Source organism: Myotis myotis, unplaced genomic scaffold (genome assembly GCF_014108235.1).
Source record: "Myotis myotis isolate mMyoMyo1 unplaced genomic scaffold, mMyoMyo1.p scaffold_m19_p_13, whole genome shotgun sequence".
NCBI classification, from domain to species: domain Eukaryota; kingdom Metazoa; phylum Chordata; class Mammalia; order Chiroptera; family Vespertilionidae; genus Myotis; species Myotis myotis.
In genome coordinates this window covers 37,215,911-37,237,359 of record NW_023416317.1, presented here as the reverse complement: position 1 = coordinate 37,237,359, position 21,449 = coordinate 37,215,911, and the positions used below count along the sequence as shown (strand labels likewise).

Sequence of the window (21,449 nt, the reverse complement as noted above, 5' to 3'; positions counted from 1 at the left end):
GATCCTGAAGAGCTGCAAATAAAGAATGCAAGACTAGAGTCGATGGAAGATCTAATTTGGGCTTTTCTAAAAGAATGCTGAGGCAAGTCTGTAGAAGCAGCTGTAAAAGCTTCAGATCCTTTAAGTGGTAAATGAGTCCCCAGACACTTGTGTTCCTGAAAGCTGAGGGAATTGGAATGTTCTTGGTTATCAGATGGACTGTCGTCGTATCTCAGGGCTTGTGTTCAAGTTGGATTTTCAGTATGAATTAAAGAGGGCTGATTTTCTGAAAATAATGGATATTAAAACAAACCAAAGAGATATGGGCTTGATAATATTATTGACAATACTCATTATTACTGATTAAACAGTGAGTGAGATTATTTTTTTTAAATAAAATTACTTCATTAAATCCTCACAAGATTGATACTATTTTGCCCATTTTACAAATAGGTTTAGGGCTATAGTTCTAGCTTGGTCAGTAGTTAGTTAGATCGTAGATAAATTAATTGCTTTGTTTTTTCCCCCTTTCCCTCCTAAGTATGAATATATATATACCTGCATGATTATGTCACAAGGTTATATTAAAAATTAAATGAGAAGAAATAATCTCTGAAATAGCAAAATTTGTTGACATGTAAATGGATAAAAAGCATTGGTTAATAAAGTATTGCAGACAAAAGGAGAAATAAAATAATCAGAAATGACAAAAATTTAGACATATGCTTATAAGAAATACTGCATTTAGCCCTAGCCGATTTTGCTCTGTGGATAGAATGTGAACCTGCAGACTAAAGGGTCCCAGGTTCAATTTCGGTCAAGGGCACATGACTGGATTGCAGCGGGCTCAATCCCCAGTAGGGGGCCTGCAGGAGGCAGCCAATCAGTGATTCTCTCTCATCATTGATGTTTCTATCTCTCCATCTCCCTTTCTCTCTGAAATCAATAAAAATGTATTAAGAAAAAAGAAATACTGCTTTTATAAGAATTCTGTTCATTACTAGGGGTAAAATCACTTATAAATTGTGACCTAAATGCACTAAACAAACACTAAATGATGGTGCTGATTAATGAATTAAAGTCAAACCCACATGTTTCTGGAATGTTTTCTATTATGATACTGAGAACCAGTGACTAAGAACTACCTAGATCAACAGAGTATAATGTTAAAAATATAATATTGGGAGAAAATTCCTTTGGGATGTTTGGGATTGTCATAATAGTTGGGGAGCATTGCTGGTGAGTAGTGGGTAAGGATGCTAAATGTTCAGTCCTAGACAGGATGGTCCACACAATGTATAATTAATTGCCCTTTATCTCACATGACTCTCAACTGTCCTTTTGTGACTAAGGTGAATGTAGCAAATAGGAAGTAGAACTGCACATCAACTTTCCTTTGACCTTTACTTTCTGGGGGCTCTCAGACCAAGTCCATCAGAGTTACAGTTTTATGGTGTAGCCTATGAAGCCATGGTGGTAATAATCTCAGATTCAAAGAATGTGCAGACCACTTCCTAGCTAGCCTGTCTCAGAGGGGAATGACAAGACAGAAGAAAGAGCATTCTGTTCCTTTGGAAAGGACATATTGTAGGACTTATGAAATGACTTAGTGCAAGGGATCAAGATGCTAGAGAATTTTTCTTAATTCTGGTATTTTTAGAATGACATATCAATCAGTAACAGAATACCTAATTAGCTGATTCCAATAATGGGAACATTCTTACATCATCTGACGGGGGGTCCAGAGGTGCAATATCTCAACTTTCTGCTCTGCCATCCACATCTTCTTTCCTATGCCTCTCCTGATGATTAAGGATGGCTGCAGGAGTTACACACATCATGTCCTCCCATCATATCCAACCCCAGGGGGAACAGAAGGAGTAGGAACACAAATATTTTCTCCTCACATGCTTTTTTTTGATCAGGGGAAAAATTATTTCCAAGAAGCCCTCAGAAATGATCTCTTTATATCCTATTGGACTGAGCTGGCCACACCTTTACCCCTACTCCTGAAATTGGCTAAAGGGAAGGGAATTACCACTGGCTTAGAATACTCATAACTCATTCTCTGTGTCTGTCTGGGCATACTACTGCCTGCACAAAACTGGGTTCTTTGGGTTTTAAACAAGGAAATGATTGTTGGACCTATGGGTATACTAGTTTTAAGGACTGAGATTTCAGAGATTCAAGCTGTTAATTTCTGCATTCATTGAAGAAAGAGAAAGAAGTTGGCACCTCTTTCTCTCATTTTCTGCCTCATTGCTTTCAATAAAAGAAATTAAGTTGAGTGGAATTTTTCAGAAAATGGAATCATATTGGTTATAAACTCTTATGAAACCTTTTCCAGCAACTAGGAGACCCAAGTCTGCCATCAGTTAGCTACGGGGCTTTGGGCATATCACTAGGGCTCAGTTTCCCACCTGTAATGTAAGAACGATTAGATTCTATAAATCACTTCTCATTCTGTAAGGCTTTGAATCAATAGCTAAGTTATGTAGGGTGGTTTTCAAACTAAAAGTAATTTTATAACTATTTCGTAACTTAAAGCCAAGCCTTGTGTCCTGTTGATTCTAAAGAACTAAGATGGCCCTAGCTGGTTTGGCCAAGTGGATAGCGTGTCCGCCTATAGACTGAAGGGTACCGGGTTCGATTCCAGTCAAGGGCACATGCCTAAGTTGTGGGCTTGATCCCCAGTAGGGGGTGTGCAGGAGGCAGCCAATCAGTGATTCTCTCTCATCATTGACGTTTCTATCTCTCCCTTCCTCTCTGAAATCAATGAAAATGTATTAAGAAAAAGAATATGGCTTACAAACTTCATTTTAAGAGGAAGAGAATAGAGATTCAAGCTCAGGATTTATATTTATATTTTGACTAGCATAATTATATTCAGATACCTTCTTTATAGTGAATCTATCAGGGAAGAATGTTTTAAACTCAGTCTTCCCAAAAGAGTGTTACCAAGTGGTCTGGGGAGGAGCGAGTTCTGAGGTAAAAATAACTATAGTGCTGTATTAATCACAGTTAAACAGATTTCTTTACCACTGGATTTCTCAGAGGATGTATAATGCTATAAAGTTCATTGTGACTCTCCAAAAGAGATATATTACCTCCCAACTTGAACACCAGCCCTGAGATACCACGACAGACAGTCCATCTGAAAACCAAGACGGCTACTAGGTGACTAACGGGCAGGTGTGTGTACAGCCTGGATATGAAGGACAAAGGGATGATTCACGTCCAGAGTGGCGCGGGATGGTGCAAGATTCCATCATGCTACTCAGAATGGCACTCGATTTAAAACTTATGAATGTTTAGTTCTGGAATTTTTCATTTAATATTTTTAGACCGTGGTTGACCAACAGCTAGCTGAAACCCTGGGAAGAGAAACTGCAGATAAGGAGAGACTACTGTATTGTCTTCCTAGAGAAATATCTTGCTCCCTGAAACATCGTTGACGGCATAAAGAAAGAACACAGAAGATTTAGAGGCAACTATGGGGGGCAAGCCAGACTCTATTGCTTTAACAGAGGGAAGCAACCCAAAACAAATAAAAGATCTTTCTCACACGTGTCAATTCTGAGTGTAAACATGTCATCATCTGCCAGTGAGCATGTAGTATCAGAATTGGCTTCTAAGCCCTTGGAATTTCAAATATCTAAGAACCAGAAATAGTGGAAAAGAAAGTTCAGGATGTAACCTTATCCCTATGAGCAAGGTTATATAATAGTAATAATAATTATTATTATACTAGAGGCCCAGTGCACAAAAATTTGTGCACTCGGGGGGGGGGTGGGGGGTTGGGTCCCTCAGCCCGGCCTGTGCCCTCTCGCAGTCTGGGACCCCTTGGGATATAACGACCTGCTGGCTTAGGCCTGCTCCCGGCTGGCAGAGGGCAGGCCCAATCCCTAGGTGCAGCCCCTGGTTGGGCTCAGAGAAGGGCCAATTGGGGAGTTGGGGCGCCGCCCCCTGTCATGCACAGAGCAGGACGGATTGGGAGGTTGTGATGCCAGCCTCAGTCACGCTCAGGGTAGGGCTGATTGGGGGGTTGGGGCACTGCCCCCTGTCATACTCAAGGCAGAGTCGATGGGGAGGTTGTGGCGCCACCCCCTGTCACCCACAGAGCAGGGCCAATCAGGGGGTTGGCGCGCTGCCCCTGTCACCCACAGAGCAGGGCCAATCAGGGGGTTGGGGTGCTGCCCCTGTCACCCACAGAGCAGGGCCCATCAGGGGGTTGGGGAGCTCCCCCCTGACACACACAGAGCAGGGCCCATCAGGGGGTTGAGGAGCTCCCCCCTGTCACTCACAGAGTAGGGCCGATAGGGGAGTTGGCACACCGCCCCCTGTCACACACAGAGCAGGGCGGATCAGGGGGTTGGGGCGCTGCCCTCTATCACCCACAGAGCAGGGCTGATCAGGGGGTTGGGGCGCCGCCACTGTCACACTCAGGGCAGGGCCGATGGGGAGGTTATGGCTCTACCCCATCACACAGAGAGCAGGGCCCGTGGGGGGAGTGGGGGTTGGGGCGCCGCCCTCTATCACCCACAGAGCAGGGCCGATCAGGGGGTTGGGGCGCCTTCCCCTGTCACAAACAGAGCAGGGCGGATAGGGAGGTTGTGGCCCCACCCCCGTCACACACACAGCCGCAGGACGATCAGGGGGTTTGGGCGCTGCCCCCTGTCACACTGATCCCAGTGCCGGGAGGCCTCTCAGCTCCGCTGATCCCAGTGCTGGGAGGCATATTACCCTTTTACTATATAGAATAGAGGCCTGGTGCACGGGTGGGGGCAGGCTGGTTTGCCCTGAAGGGTGTCCTGGATCAGGGTGGGGGTCCCCACTGGAGTGCCTGGCCAGCGTGGATGAGGGGATGATGGCTGTTTGCACCCGGTCACACACCCTTCAGGGTAGGGGTCCCCACTGGGGTGCCTGGCTGTCTGGGTGAGTGGATGATGGCTGTTTGCAGCTGGTCACACACCCTTCAGGGTAGGGGTCCCCACTGGGGTGCCTGGCCAGTCTGGGTGAGGGGCTGAGGGCTGTTTTCAGGCTGGGACTGAAGCTCCCAACTGCTCCTTTTTTTCTTTTTTCTTTTTTTAATTTTATTCTAAGCCAGCTTTAGCTCTGAGGCTCCAGCTCTTAGACCTCCGCTCCTGAAAGCAGGTATCTGGTTTGTTTCGGTTCTCGAAACTCTGTATCAACTCCAGCTCTGAGATCCCAGCCGGCTGAAAGCTGGTTTCTGGAGTTTTGTTTAGCGTCTGTATTTGTTACAATGTTTGAAACTGCAGGCTCAGAGGCCTGCAGCGGCAGGCGAGGAACGTTGGAGTCCTCCATCACTGAAGCAAGCAAGCCTCATGTTAGTTTCAAGCTGCCTGGCTGCCGGCCGCCATCTTGGCTGACAGTTAATTTGCATATTGCCCTGATTAGCCAATGGGAAGGGTAGCGGTAGTACGCCAATTACCATATTTCTCTTTTATTAGTGTAGATGAAATATTTGTTAAGGATATACTCAAGCTTATACATGTTAAATGACCTCTCAAGTTCTTGAGTACTTTGGCCAGGTTATGAGAAGTCTGTTTAGAGTGTTCATTTGTGTGTATGTCTTGGATGGAAGAAGACATTAAAAGTTAGCAAGTAAAAGGGTCTAAAGCCACAGTGGATTGGTACATGGACACAACCAATTTGATTACAGTTTTCACTTTAAATTCCTTTACAAACTAGAATGTTATTTGCCATTTAACAGTGATTTAATATCCCTTTACCATTACACTTTTCTAATAATGCATAGATTAGGTTAAAAAAATTAAAGTTTCCTTAAATCTGTAGCCTTCCCAAGCTACCCAACTAGACAACAGTGCCATCTAGTGGCCTAAACATACCACAGCCAACGTTTTGGGGGTGGGGGCAGAGGTACTAAGAGAGCAGATGCAATACTAATTAGTGGCACCAAAGCCACACATAGGTCATACAAACTCATCCAGAACAAACACGCTCATTCAGTTGGAAGACCCCCTCTCCCAAAGCTTCACCAGTTCCATGGAGAGTACCACCACCATTAAAACAAGGTTGTGATCTGCCTCATTTCCTTTCCTTTGAACTTTAAAATCCATTTCTCATTCCTCTGTTTAAAAACTGTCTGAAAATATTTCCAAACATTCTCTCATATTTACAATAAGGTTGTTGCTCTATATCACCATGACGAGGTAGAGAAATAGGTATAAGGTCGCTAATGAAGACCAAGAACTCCACAGGAATGAATGAAAGATACAGGGAACTCCACAGGGAGTCAGTCCAAGCCATAGCAGAGATCTAGAATTTGCCTAAGAATGAGCAAGAAAGAGCTCAGCTTTGGTCTAAACAGGACAAAGATTTAAGGCATAGAATGTAGGAAAAGGCTTATAAGAGGGAAGAGATGCAGCTTCATCTGACATTCCCAATAGTCTAGAGATAAATACTCTTAGCAAACATCCCTGGCAGCCTTTTTTAGTTAAAATCAGATACTCACTGCTCCTCCTGGTTTACTGGAAGCCTTATGTAATCCTCTGCTTCTGCAACCAGGTCTCTTATTGCGACCACCATCAACGTGCCGAGAGAACATGGAGGGCATGGAGAACCATGCCCAGGACTGGACCATTATCAGAACACCACTGATGAGTTCTTGCCAAGCACCACCTCTGACACAGTTAAGATCATGATGGATGGGTGAGTACAAACACAACAGCCACTAAGTCTTTTTTTTTTTTTTTTTAGCCCATTTTTGACAAAATAAAGATGAAAACACAAAGCATGGGTTCATCTTGGTTTGCACTAAAGGAACAGAGAGAGAGTTGGAAGAGGTAATTTTCAGACATTCAAATATGTGCATCTCCAAAATTTGCATCAGAGGCAGAGCCATGCCCATGCAAATGGTTCTTAGTTAAAATTTGTGTCAGAAAAATCTGGAACACACTTGCTTCCCCCTATGCAAATCTCCTAGGAGAGCAGGCGCTGGTTCTTACCTATAATAAAAAGAATCTCCACTGCAATGTCGCTGACTGTTGTGCTCCGAGTCGTGGACAGGTCATCGTTGCCAATAAAGCAAACGTTGTAAGGTACGGTCACAGCAACATAAAACGTCGCCAAGAGAATAAGCCAGTCCCATCCGGCTTTAAAAGTGCTAAAATGCAAAAGTATGAATTTGGACTTTTTTGCATCAGAAACTTTATACTCTGGAAACGCTGGTTTATCTACGAAAACATTCTGTGGATAAACACAAAGAGAAGAGAAGGGAGACACAACATTAGAAACCAGAATCACACAGCCTGAGACACACGTCCATGAGGAGGATCGTTTATACATACAACGTCAGTCTATCTTACAAGTGGATTTTAAAACTTGGTGATGCAAAAAGTAGAGATGTATATACTAAAATTGAGCAGAGATCTTTGTTGTAGGTTATAGAAACATGCAGAGTTTAGTCATGAATGTTAACTGAGCAATCCAGCTTTTGTTCATTAAAAATGAAAAGATAATTACCTAAAATATCACCTCCTATAAACTTCCACAAGTTGCAAATATAATCCTACACACATTTTAAACACAAAGATACATTTATATCCCTATTGTCATGAGATCATTTCATATAATTATAATTTTGAGGTGACAATCATTAGCTCAAGAATCTATTTGACCTGAAATCCTTCTAATGATAACGAAGGTACAATTTTCCCCCTCTAGAGAGAGATAATATGATCAACATTCTATTTTAAACATTCTATTTTAAATAGCTGTGTACATTTCTTTCAAAATATAACCCAGTTCTTATAACTACTTGCATTTCTGCATTGTGTTTTTTTGTGAAGTTTCAAGCTGGGAACCCATATTTCATAACCTTGATTGATATGGATTCAGTTTGACACTAGCTAGCTCTGGTTAAGGCGGAAAGGGAGAAATGATCACTTTAGAGTTACTATTCAAATCATGGGAGGAGGAGGGCAATGTTCACCATGCAGCTGATTAAATGCGGAAGAATAGCTGGAGTTTTTACAGGTGCAAAAGCACTTCACTTTGAAAGCGGTCAGAATTGATGAACAGCTCTCCTTATTGCTCTGAGACAAAGGGAGGTGCAACAATAGCACGTGTGGAAGTTTGACAAGCCTATGGCCAGATACTTGTCGACCTCGCTTTAACCTCAATTAATGAGAAAGACAAGATTGGTAATGGAAACCGAAATGTCAAAGTTAAGTTGAATGAACGGAACAGTTAAAAGTTCTGGAATACATGTTACTTGCCGGGCACAATGTGTTTTCTTATTTCAGCCATAGAGGAAAGAACCAATTAATGTATTTTGTTCAGGGAGCCCTGAAACACTTGAGAGCTCAAGAAAGGTTCAGAGTGATCGGAACACTCAGCCCCTTAGTGGTACCTATCAGTAATGAGGTATTTCTACTACCTTAATATTAAGGCTCCCTTTATCTTGCATCTTTTCTTGGTAGGCAACCCTAACACATGTTTTTACTTTCAGTTAATATTCTTACTTAACCCACACAGGAAGCTCATATTGTCAGGGTTTCCTGGCGAGAAACTGCTTCACCACTTTCAGATTGTCTTTTGATGCCTATCTGCCACTGCATCTACTAAACCACCATTGGCACTAAAGAATATACTTCAAAATTAATAATATATGTCTAAAATTGAGACTAATTGGTACTTGACCTTTCTCTTTCATCTCATTCTATAGTTTCCAGGATCAGGTTCCAAAGATAGATTTTGGCATAGAGTTGAAAAGAGAAGAATGAAGTACAACTGTTGGGCTTATCAAAGCTTAGGTTAGTGCATAGATGAGAGTTAGGGTCCATAGGTATTAATAGCCTCAAGGTTGATAAGCACTGCATCTACTTTATAATAGGACATGATGCATTCCAATAGAATTTTTAAAAAAATATTTACTACAGTAAGACATCACTAGAAACCATAAAGGACTATCTCAATTTCTATCCAAGTAAGTCTTTTCCAATAGTGTTACAGAAATAAAAATTTTATCTTGTTTGTGGAGAAGCCAACCCTAGGAATGAGGGTCAGGAAAAGCCAAGAAGTAAAGTATTTTCTTTGGATTATATTGATTATATGAATCACAAGTGATGCTGATGTAAAAGGTCAGCAATATATTAGTTATATCCACAAATCACAAAATAAGTCACAAGCTTTCATTTTTATAGGCTACTTAAAATATATTAGTTAAAATGATTTTAAAAGATACTGACAAACTAACACATCTCAGGCTAGATTTAAGCTTTGAGTTTAGATTTAAACTCAAATCCTATATACATCTTGACACAATCACCTGAGTGAAAAAAATAGATGCTTCTCTCCTCCCACCTCATTTGTCAAGTTTTATCAAAAATCTTTTTGGAAGAAAATTTCTTATAATTGGAAAGTATGCTTTTAACAAGTAGGGAGAAAAAGACATTATTTGTAACCCTGAAACATATGAAGTTTGCCTAAAGAATAATACAAGCAACTATTCTCAAATATTGTTTATTAATTTTGAAGCATATTCTTTAGTACCAATGGTGTTTTAGCTATTTGACCTCCACCCCATAAATTATTGAAACACAATGGTTAAGGCTAATGTCTAATTAAGCTGTTTCCAAAACTATTTTTGCAGTATTTCTTTAAAACTAACTTCTGAATGAACAAACGGAGAAGAAAATGTTTCTGCAGTCACTACACAGAGTATCCTAGCGGAGTGTACCCTTGGATGACGATTAGTAGTACCCTGCTGGTAATACTCTCCTTTTAAGCTCCCAAGGCACTCCTGTTGGAGACACTTGCATCATCCCAGTGCCGTTTAATGGAGTAACAAATCAAGGAAAGCAGAAATGAAACACCTTTTCCAAGATGTTTCCGGCAGGGAAAGAGCCGTGACTAAAAGGTGTTACATCTTGATTGGGATGGAACCTTGCTAAGGGCCTGCTGAGATCTTTTGTCTGTGGCTGGATCATATATTCTTAGTCCACAGAACTGCATCAGAGAGGCAGCGGGATAGGGTCAGAGGCACAGGGTCTCTGAGTCAGAGGATTCACAGCTGGCTTCCACACCCACTGCTCTACTTTGGAGATCTCCCTAGGTTGTTCTTTTCCATAATTCACACATTACTAATAAACATCATCTCTGGCACTGGCTAAGTGTAAGAGTTAAATAATATGATGTATGTAAAAGGGATTTGGAAATAGAGAGCTACACAAATATTAAGAAGTCTGTGTGTGTGTGTGTGTGTGTGTGAATAGCCAGATTTCCCAAAGATTGATTGATTAGCTAATAAACTGCCCAGATCTATTTTCCTCTTCTTCCTTCTCTCTTCCTGCTCTTTTAGCTAGTCTACCCTGTTCTCCTTGAAAGGAGGTAATGAACAGGGCTTTTTCTGATTCCATATTTTGCTTCTAGAAGTAAGAGTTACCTGAATTGCTAAATCATTGTGTGGATTAGACATCTGTAATTACTGTGTATTATTTTTATGTTCCACCTTGATGTCTGTACTTCTTAAATGAATGGCAACTTAGCTAATTAGCTAAGCGGTGGGAATTATGATTTTTAAAATGAGTTTTTAAGTAGTGTGCTGTACTTTGTTCACTCTAAAGGGGAAAACAGCATGTTCAGCAAATGCATTTTAAAGCTCAATACTACTTGCTACGTTCAAATGATTCTCAGGGAAAGGCTAGAAGACAGTGTCAGCTTTCAGCATTGCCGAATCTCTGGCTAATATTTGTGTAGGAGCTTTGCTGGGTGACTTGAATAGAATCAAACCCAGATGTGGTTACCTTCGTTTCTCCCCAGAACTTGTTTACTGTCACTAAGGCTGACTTGGCAACTGAAGGGAGATGTAAATAGGAACCCAAGTAGGATCCATGGATCAAGTCTGGTGCCCTGTTTCAAGTCTGTCTATAGACTCTCCGGAAATCCATGTGACACTGAGGCACATATATCCCCAGAAAACCTTTAAGTCAAGACAAAATATGGTAAGCAGTGTTTGACTCTCAACAGCGGCGCATGGCAGGTCAGCGCCAGCATGGCCGATGGCCCTGGAGCACAAATGGACCCCAACAGCTTGTTCTGGCTTCCAGAGGGGATCACAATGAAGCAGAACCAGGTTTGCAGCATTTCGCTGTCAGATTTCCCTCCACACCTGGGCAAATGCATCCTTCTTTGTTGGTCACACTCACAGAAGTGGATATTTTGTATGTCTGATGCGTGACTCAGTTTTATCAAAGCATTTGTATGTCAGATTAGGTAGTCTCAAGCTCCCCCGTACAAAGTAAGATGCCAAAGAATCCTCTTGTGCCTCTAACTCCCAGAACTTCTGGATCTTAGATTGATCCCCAAATAGTTCTGGTTGTTTGATGTGATTTTTTCTAATGTCACTGGCAAGTTAGACCCTTAGTATTTATATCTGCCACCCCTAGTCAGACATGCCCCAAAAGTGTGTGTGTGCTCTAGAGATTCCACAGTGCAAATTAAGGACATCGTCATCATTTGAAAAATTATCCTTGAGTATCTACAACCAAACAGACATAGTTCTGGCCTTCTCAGTGAAGTCCGTTAGTGCTAAGAACCAATTAAGAAATTAAGCGTGAAATCCTGACGGATATGTATCATGTAAAACTCTGTAGAATCACCTTTTATAGGCATAGTTATTTGCTGTGGCTTTTGACAGATAAGCACCAGGTTTCAGAAAGTAGCTCTACTGTTACTTACTAAGAGTGCAGCTTTTTACAAAGTTGAATAATAATGTATGGCATGTAACTTCAAATTCAGTGTTATACTGTGTGCAATTTCCAACTGTGTTTGTATAAAACATAATTTTTTAAAGAGGAGTAATGATTTTGATTTGTTCATGGTCCCCCTGGATAAAATCAGTACGTGAAATTAGATAAAGTGCAAAGTAGATGCCACTAAAATTTAATTTGAGAAATTTTAACCAACATAATATGAATGTGTAATAAGACTTGCTGCATCATCTTGTCCAGAAAATATAGCCAGTGTTTCCCCATTTACAGCGCCCCTAGTATCCTATTGTACTGACCGCAATATTCTAATCTCTCTGCTGTGATAACACAATGATTAAGCACTTTTATTACAGAAATGCCTCATGACTACTGACCTTTTCCGGTTTGTTCTGTATAGGAAAGCACAAGCCAAAGTGGAAAAAAAACTAGGAAAGCCAATAAAAGAGTACATGGAGCCTTTCTTTAAGTGAATCAAACATTGCCACCAGGGGAAAGTCTAGCATTGAGAGTGTACACACATATCCACCTACATTATTTATTTTCAATTTGTTCTTTTCTCTTCTTTGCAGGTGCCCAGAGATGTGATAAAGGACCGCTCGACTCCGTCTCCGGGCTGAGTCGAAGTGGGTTCCTGCTCTTGATCTCCCTTTGGCTTTGTCTAGGGGAAAATAAAACTCATTAAGCACCAATAAATGCATCATTTCATCTCAAGAAAGTCAAGTTTAGACAGTTCCCTTTCAAGAGCACAAGGCTTCTGCTGACATTTAAAATTTTAGTCCTTTATAATTTATGTATTTTAATGACCATAATAATTGCATTAGTTTTTAAAATAAAAGTAGACATACATGAGCATAGAGGAACTTTAAAAAATAGTTTCAGCTGAGACCGGTTTGGCTCAGTGGATGGAGCGTCGGCCTGCGGACTGAAAGGTCCCAGGTTCGATTCCGGTCAGGGGCATGTACCTGGGTTGCGGGCATATCTCCAGTAGGAGATGTGCAGGAGGCGGCTGATCGATGTTTCTCTCTCATCGATGTTTCTGACTCTCTATCTCTCTCCCTTCCTCTCTGTAAAAAATCAATAAAATATATTAAAAAAAAAATAGTTTCAGAAAACTATTAAAATATTAAAAATTTTCACCTCTTTTTTACTATTTTTCCATACTCATACCCCAAATTCTACTCCCAATATGTTTTTCTTTATTTCCCCCAGAAACATATCTAATATATATCCTGTATCGACATTTACATAATTTTTTCATAAATGGAAGTTTATAATAAATTCTTACATATTATTTTTTCACATTATAATAACTTGTAAACTATTCCAAAATGCACATTGTATTTCTTCTCACATTCTTAATAGCTAAGCATTTACCATGTTAAGTATATAACTTACCTTATTTATTTTACTATTTCCTTATCATGCACTTTTAGATTTATCCAGGATTAAAAACACACCAACAAACTATATAGCTAATCCTGCAATAAAAGTTCTTAAACACTTTGCATAGAGCTTTGCACTGGTGTGTCAGCATATTCAGCAACTAAATGACTAGTAGTGGATATGTTCATTTTAAATTTTGATATACATATTTCAGATTTCATTCTAGCAATTTACATTCTAAGCCAGAGTTGAATGGATGTGTCTGCTTTACCACACATACATCAAAATTATGAAATACAAAATGAGTGCTGCCTGACATTTTGATAGTTTAAAACATCATATTGTTTGAATTTGCATTTTCAAAATTATGAATGAGGGTGAATCTTCATTTAAATATTCATTAGACAATTTATTTGAATTTATTTTTATGAAGTCTGTTCATATTTTTGCCCATTTTGAAATTAAGTTGGTATTTTTCTATTGATTTGTAAGAGCTCTTTGTGTACTAATTGCCACTTTCTTGTCATATATGCTGCCCAGTGTTCCCATTTTGTTACTTGAGTTTAGATTTAATTTATGCAGTATAAATAAACATTTTAAAATTTTATGTTGTTCCATTTATCAATCTATTTGAGGTGTCTAGACATTATGGCCTGCATAACCAAACTGTCTTCACTCAAAAATTATTTTTATAAATATATGCATGCATTCTTCCAACATCTTTATGTCTACTTTTATTTTCAGCAATTAAATATTTAATTTGACTGGACTCTATGTCAGTAAAATTAGGTAGGGACTTGCTATTTTTTTCCAAAGGGTTATTGTCAAATATAAAGAAATCAATCAATTATATGACATTAAGAAACATTAGTCTTTGGTTTGGTCAGTTGATAAACATAATTATTCATAAATAAATGATTGCAACAACTGCAAAATATAAAAATTAAAAACTATTTTTTAAGCTTCATCATCAAATCTCCATAGGATTATGAAAGCTCTTTGATTCCTCTCCTTCACAAAAATGATTTGGTTTAGTTGCTACCTTGGGGATAGACTATAACTATTATCAGTGGCTACTGTATGCCAGGTCCTGTTCTAGATTTTCAGTATTTATTGTTTCAATTAATCCTCATAAATATTATCATCCTCCATTTACAGATGAGAGAATTGAAAGTTTTAATATCATATGATCACACAGTAGTAAGGGATAGAGACAGTATGTGAAGCCAGTATGTATTGAATGTCATATAGACTAATTTGTATCACTGTCCCTGACTATCTGAGCTTGGACTCCAAGTCTTTCAAAGAATTTAATCATTCCCCATTCCCACTTCACCTGGGGATGCTTTTAATGACTAGAAAATAGGATTTTTTATTCACTGCCAAAGTCTAATCTGATGCTACATGGTTGTCAGTTTTTAATTATTCACCTTTTGATTTACATTGAAAGAGTGTTTAAAATAAAACATGCTATAGCCTATAGACTTGAATCACTAAAAACAGATTAGAAAACACAAGGTAAAACATCAAAAGGGTCAGTTTTTTGGAAACTCAGGGCTGAACAAAGCACATTTCATTGTACTGCTGGAAGTTATGATCATGTCTTTATGTGGTCAACATTTTGGTTTGTAGAAACTCTTCTAAGTTGTGTCTGAAAATGTAATTATTAATCCATCAGGGAGTAACTTTAAATATATGCAAATGTGAAAAAAGTGAGATTTTTAAGCCAATGTCTATAGAAATGTGGTAGGAACGGCCAGCAGCTGCTTATGCAGTGTGAGGGAGCATCACAATGCCAGGTGGAATTGCAAAGCTAACTACAAAATGGACCAGATTAGAGTTTTCTGACAGTCAATAAGCCAGTTCCTTTTTCAGTGGAGAAATCTAATTAATAGCTGAGATTTTCTAAATCCAACAACAGCAATTTGATAGTCTTAAAAAGAGCCCCTCAAAAGGACATGTCAAAGAACTGTATCTGTATTGGTCTTAGCTCTAAATGGAATAAAAACTTTTGTTATAATTTACACACTCATGCAAGATTGGGGTTGAAAATCATTCCACTTAGTGATCTAAAATCTCCCAAGCAGAGGAAAGAGGTCAGAGTGGTCCTGGGTTGATGGCTCCTAACTAAAAAAATTACAAATAGAGAACAGCTCATTTAAAAAAAAAAGTAGGTACAAAATATGTATGACAGCAATATTTGTAATTTACACATGTACACAAACACATAAATGTATACACATATGCAATATACATGTATATTCATGTGTGAAACTAGAAACTAGCCAGTTGTCCATAAACAAAAGAATGCATAAATGCTGGTATAGTCATGATATGGACTATTACAACTTCTATTAAACTGGACTCATGTGGGAATAAATGGAAAATGAATGAAATAATTAGCATAGAAATACCTCAGAAACAAAATATTGAGTACAAAAGAAATAGAACACAGACAAAATGGCAACATTTTTATAATGTTCACACACATGCAAAACTAAAACTAAAGAACATATTGTTTAGGAAATGTATATGCTGTAAAATTATACATACTCACATGACTACAGCTACCTACTAAGAGACTGGAAAATATAGTCTCTAGCTGGGCCACCATGTTTCTTACTAAATAGCATTAGTAGAATTCTATTCCCTAAACTGGATTTTTGGTGTATGGGGATTTGTAATAATATTTTCATATTACATACATTTTTTATTATAAAGTATTTCACAGCAAAAAAGAGACAAGGCTAGAGTGGTTTTGACCCATTGAACAGTGGAATCTGACTAATCTCTTTGGGGTGGTGATGGTAGTGAGGGTGGACCATCAATTGCTTAAGATGTATGACTAATGGATTTCCTTCCCCTTCCCCTTCCCCTTCATTCCTCCCTCCCTCCCATCCTTTCTTCTTCCCTTCCCTTCCCTCTCTCCTCTCTCCTCTCTGTCCTCTCTCTCCTCTCTCTTTCTTCTTCCCTCCCTCCCTCTCTCCCTCTCTTTCTCATTGACTTTGGAGGTGAAGTCAAATGTCAAATGCTAAGAATGAGGGTTTAATTACTAGGAGCTGGTCCTTTGAAGACAATAAGGAGTGCTTGAAACATCTGTTGTAGGGGATGGGCTGTCAAGCCCTGGAGTGAAAGTGATAGATTTGTTGGGGAATTTGACTGCCCTATTTGAGACTGCAAATAATAAATTTAGAGGCGGTTCCCATCTGTCTAGTGTAGGTTTTATACCAGCAATCCTTAGCAACCTGTGTGCAGGCCAGAGAAAATAAAGAAAAAATACAGAGGTGTAAGAGTATCCAAACAAGTCTCTAAAATTATGAACCATGAAAGCTAAGGTAAAGAACAAAGTAAACAGTAGTGAACTAACAGGAAGAAGGTGAAGATTTCAATGTTTTGGCGATTACCATCAGGTCAAAAATTGTAGGTAAATGAGTAACATGCTAGGGGAGGAGGTGCTAGGTATGTCATTAAGCAGGACTGTTAAATAAGCAATTTCAGTTATTGAGCAATACTGAGGATAATTTCCAGAAAAAAAATGAAATGTTATGTTTATACTCCAGTGAGTTAGGACTTTTTAATAAAGCATCATGTATTGGCAGTATTCCCTTAACCCCCAACATGTTCTAGGCATTAGCCTAGGAACTTTGTCTTCATTTTCATTTAATTCTCACTTTGATAGGCATTAGTTTTTCAATTTATTAAAAAGCAAACTAAAGGTCATAGAAATTGTGTAATTTGGAAAAATTCAAAGTGGGAAGGCTGATTTGGAGTTCTTACTGATTTTACTTGAAAGCTCACGTTTTTCCCACCTTACTATCGTAGACAACTAGGAAGAATATTCTTATTAGATATTTTTACTTATCTGTGCTACCTGTTGAGTCAAAATGGATCTTATCTCCTAAACAGGAATTGTTTCCTTTGTGGTCTTTTCTTCTCCCATTTTACTCCTTGCCTCAAAAGAGTTATACACTGGAAAATGTTCCCTCTCTGTTTACTTTAGGTTACATTTCTTTTCCACTTCCCCTCATGTCCTCTCTTTTACGCTGTAAAATACTTTACTAATACATCTTTTACATACTAGAACATGTGTTCCATTTAAATATTAATCCAGACTTCTGGTTCAAGATGGCTTTAAAAAAAAACACCCCATATTAGAGTACTACAATAACATATAAAATATACGAGTTCACATGCTCTGAATCATATAATTTTGAAAGCAGAAAATCATTAGAAACCCAAATCAAATTGAAAAACAAAAACAAAATCACAATAAAATAATTTAACTTGTCTTAGAAATTGGTAGATGTGGTGGCAATAAATAAATAAAATTATAGAGAATTTAAATACTAATTATCAATAATTAATCGGCATATATCTATGGTGATGTCCAACATAGAATATCCATTCTTTTCACATGCTTATGGAATATTCACAACAATTGATTTTATTCTGCAAAGACAACTTCAAAAAGATGCCAAAAAGTAGGTCACATGGGTGAGAAAAATCTTCCCTCTACTTCAAATTCTAAGCATTTGGATTTTTCCCAAAGTTTTTATGTAACTTCATTTTAAAAGAAATTAGTAAATAAAATTAATAGACTTGGAAATACGTTAATATTATGTTTAAAAAGAAATAATGTTACCAAATATTTGATATCCAAACCCAATAGATATGATCAAAGATGGATCAGAGGAAATTAATACTTAAAGTGCATGCATCATAAAAGATATCATATATAAATATCCAACACATGACACAAAAGATATTTAAAATGTAAAATATATAGAACTTTTCAAGTCACAAAATAACTACATTTTATAACGAGAAAGCCAAATAAGAGTAAACTAAAAGGATATAGAAATGGAAGTAAAATAAATAAAATAAAAAAACAAAGTTTAAAAAATATGGTCAATAAAACCAAAAAAGGTAAAATAATTAAACTTCTAGCAATTGTATTTAGGGAGAAAAATAGAGATAACACAAACACTATTTTAAAAAATTTAAAAGCACCATGAATTTAGAAAAACTTAAAAATTATGAATTACTTTGCATACAATTATATCAGCATAGTCTTCTAGATGAACTGAATACCTTGAGGGAGATACAACCAATTAGTAAAATAGGCTCCCAAAGAAGTAATAACCTTGAATAGACTAATAACTGTGGGTAAAAAGTCAATAAAGAGTCCATCTCACACTGCTTATCACTCCACACTAAAGCCTACTTCAGATGGTTTTAAAGGTCAATGTTATTAAGCCTTAAAGGAACAAATAATTGTTTTAAAGCCTCAGAGAACAAAAAAGACTGAATATTTCTGAATGCAAGCTACAAGTCTGGAAAACTGATACCAAAACTATAAAACTATATGTACCACTTTAAATATAGATCCAAAGATCTTAAACAAAACATTAGTGTACTGAATATTAAAAGGAAATATACCATGCCTATGTGGGATTATGCCAACAATGGCTTCATTTTAGGGAATCTTAATATAATTTACAAAGAAGCAAAGGCATATTATCATCTCAATAAGTACTGATTTTAAAAATATAATGAAATATTCTTGTGTGTGTTTTTTTATAATTTCATGATAAGCAAGCAATAGGAGGGATCTTCCTTAATTTAATAGACGATATCTATCAGTAACCAAGGGAAAACTCATATTTAATGGGTGACATTAGAAGCTTTACAGTTTTTGTAATTTGTAAAAGGGCCAAAACTTTCCAAAGAAAATGCAAATTCATTATGAAAAATTTAAAAATACCAAAAAATTAAAAAGTATAGAATGCTTGGTTATTTTCAATATCAAGAGATTTGTGCATTTCCTTTTAAAATTTTAGTGCGTTTATTTTTCATACTCAATTGCAGTTATAGAGTACGTAAACATTTATTCTTTGAATATGAAAAAATAATACGTGTACATTTAACAAAATTGAGAAATGTAAAATTGCATAAAGTAGAAAATGAATGGCTTTCATAATACTGACTTCCAGAAATAATTTAACATTTGGTGAATTGGTTTTTTATTTTGTCCTAGGCTTTTTGTTTTGTCTTGACATCAATGACATCATATTATATTCAGTGAAAAAAGCTAATCTCAAAAGGTTACATGCTACATGATTCTATTTATGCAACATTCTCTAATTGTTGGAGACAAAGGACAGATTATCTGTTGGGATGGTGCAGGGTAGGGGGTAGTATGACTATATAAGGGTAGTAAGAGGGAAACATTTGTAGTAATAAAATAGTTCTATAGCTTGCTTGTGGTGGTAGTCACACAAATGTACCCATGTAATAAAATTACACAGAACTATGCACACATACTAGTGGCAATTTCCTAGTTTTGATATTACACTATAACCAAGTAAGTTGTAACTATTGGGAGCAACTGGGATCTCTCTCTCTCTCTCTCTCTCTCTCTCTCTCTCTCTCTCTCGTCCTTGCAAATGCCTGTAAATCTGTGACTATTTTAAAATAGAGTAAAAAAACAGTTTTCATGTTGTGTCTACGTATTGGTCTGCTTTTACTGATTTTGAGTGTAGCATATCGAGGCCTTTTAAGTGCTTTTAACACTGGAGAATCTAAGCTGCATGAAAGCCTGGAGCTGGTTTTTCCTGGCCCATCCTGAGAGTTTTTGTCAATATGTGAAAATAGTCTTTCCTTAAAGCATATTACATCTATCTTTTATAAAATTGGTACACTAAACTGATCTTATTAGAATATGACATTTTGTTATATTCTATCATAAAAATATACAAATCACACATCTACAAAGCAAATGCATATATTTTTATATCTCACCTTTATACATTTTATGAGATATAGATGACTTACTGTTATTACTAGTATTTAAAATAGAGCCTTTTCCATAATAAATTTTTTAATGAAGAGTTGAACAAAATAGAAAAATACTGCCCTAACCGGTTTGGCTCGGTGGATAGATCATCAGCCTGCAGACTGAAAGGTCCCAGGTTCGGTTCTGATCAAGGGCATGTACCTTGGTTGCGGGCACATCTCCAGTAGGAGGTGTGCAGGAGGCAGCTGATCAATATTTCTCTCTCATCGATGTTTCTTACTCTCTATACCTCTCCCTTCCTCTCTGTAAAAAACCAATAAAATATATTTAAAAAAAAAAGAAAAAGAAAAATACTTCCTCATTATATATTTTCTACAGCACTATGTATTTGGATATTTGTGGATTATTGGGAATTTGGCTACATGCTTTGCCTATCAGATAATTATTATCACCATCATTATTTTCATCTCTCATTTTTTTTAGTTTATTTCTCAGAAAAACACTCAAAATCCTGTGCATAAACTTGATTTTATATTTTATAGTCATCTATGTTTTATACCAATTCTGATATATTTTCAGATTATTTATTTACATCATGAAGTCAACATTTTACTGAGTATAACATATCTACACTAATAAAAGAGAAAGATGCAAATTGACCGTACCTTCATGATGCCCACCAGCCAATCAGGAGTATGCAAATTAACACAACAAAGATGGCAGGTTAGTTTGCATACACAGGCACCGAGTGGCCAGGGGCGGGGCAGGATGCTTGTGTCATCACCATGGCAACAACACAGGCGTTCTGCACCACGCCAGCTGCTCCGGGCCTCTGGGTAGCGTGGGAAGGTGGAAAGGCGGCTCCGGGCCTGAGCGAAGGTGGTGCCAGCAGCCAGGGGAAGGAAGGCGCATTCTTGCACAAATCTTCATGCATCGGGCCTCTAGTATATATATAAACCCAGACAAATCAAAAGTGTGCAGCTTGATTTCTGGTTGGTACTGATTTTGAATATCTAAATCAGGAAGATATTATATAGGTAGATGTAGACATAAGTATTATATGTGTCTCCCATTAGTTCTGTTTTTCTGTAGAACTCTGTCTCTGGTACACCCATTGCCCAGCTTAAACAAGTATGAATGCTGTATAGTCTTGTTTAGTTCCACCAACTTCACTCCTTCAGTTTCTTTTGATGCAAATTTGAGGCAGCATAGCTACTTATCTTCTTATCTAGCTACCTATCTATCATTGATCTATTATCTATCTATCTACATATATAAATACATACTAGAGGCCCGGTGCACAAAATTCATGCACTCAGGGGAGGGGGTGAGGGAGGGGATGTCCCTCCACCCAGCCTGTGCCCTCTCATAGTCCTGGAACCCTTGGGGGATGTCCAACTGATGTCTTAGGCCCATGCTCCTGCGTTGAGCATCTGCCCCCTGGTAGTCAGTGCATGTCATAGCAACCGGTCATTCTGCCCTTCTGTCGATTGCATATTAGCCTTTTATTATATAGGATATGATAAAAAGTTTTA

The 21,449-nt window shown here is 37.9% G+C and overlaps 1 protein-coding gene across 1 annotated transcript in view; it reads right to left on the bottom strand.

The window, feature by feature from the left end:
* KCNH8 (potassium voltage-gated channel subfamily H member 8) overlaps positions 1–21,449 on the bottom strand; it is a 278,745-nt gene that overhangs the window by 108,589 nt on the left and 148,707 nt on the right. The window contains exons 4-5 of the mRNA XM_036333839.1: positions 12,266–12,393; positions 6,969–7,209 (exon numbers count right to left, since the gene is read on the bottom strand). Of these exons, the coding sequence (XP_036189732.1) occupies positions 6,969–7,209; positions 12,266–12,393 (369 nt within the window). The remainder of the gene's footprint in view (positions 1–6,968; positions 7,210–12,265; positions 12,394–21,449) is intronic.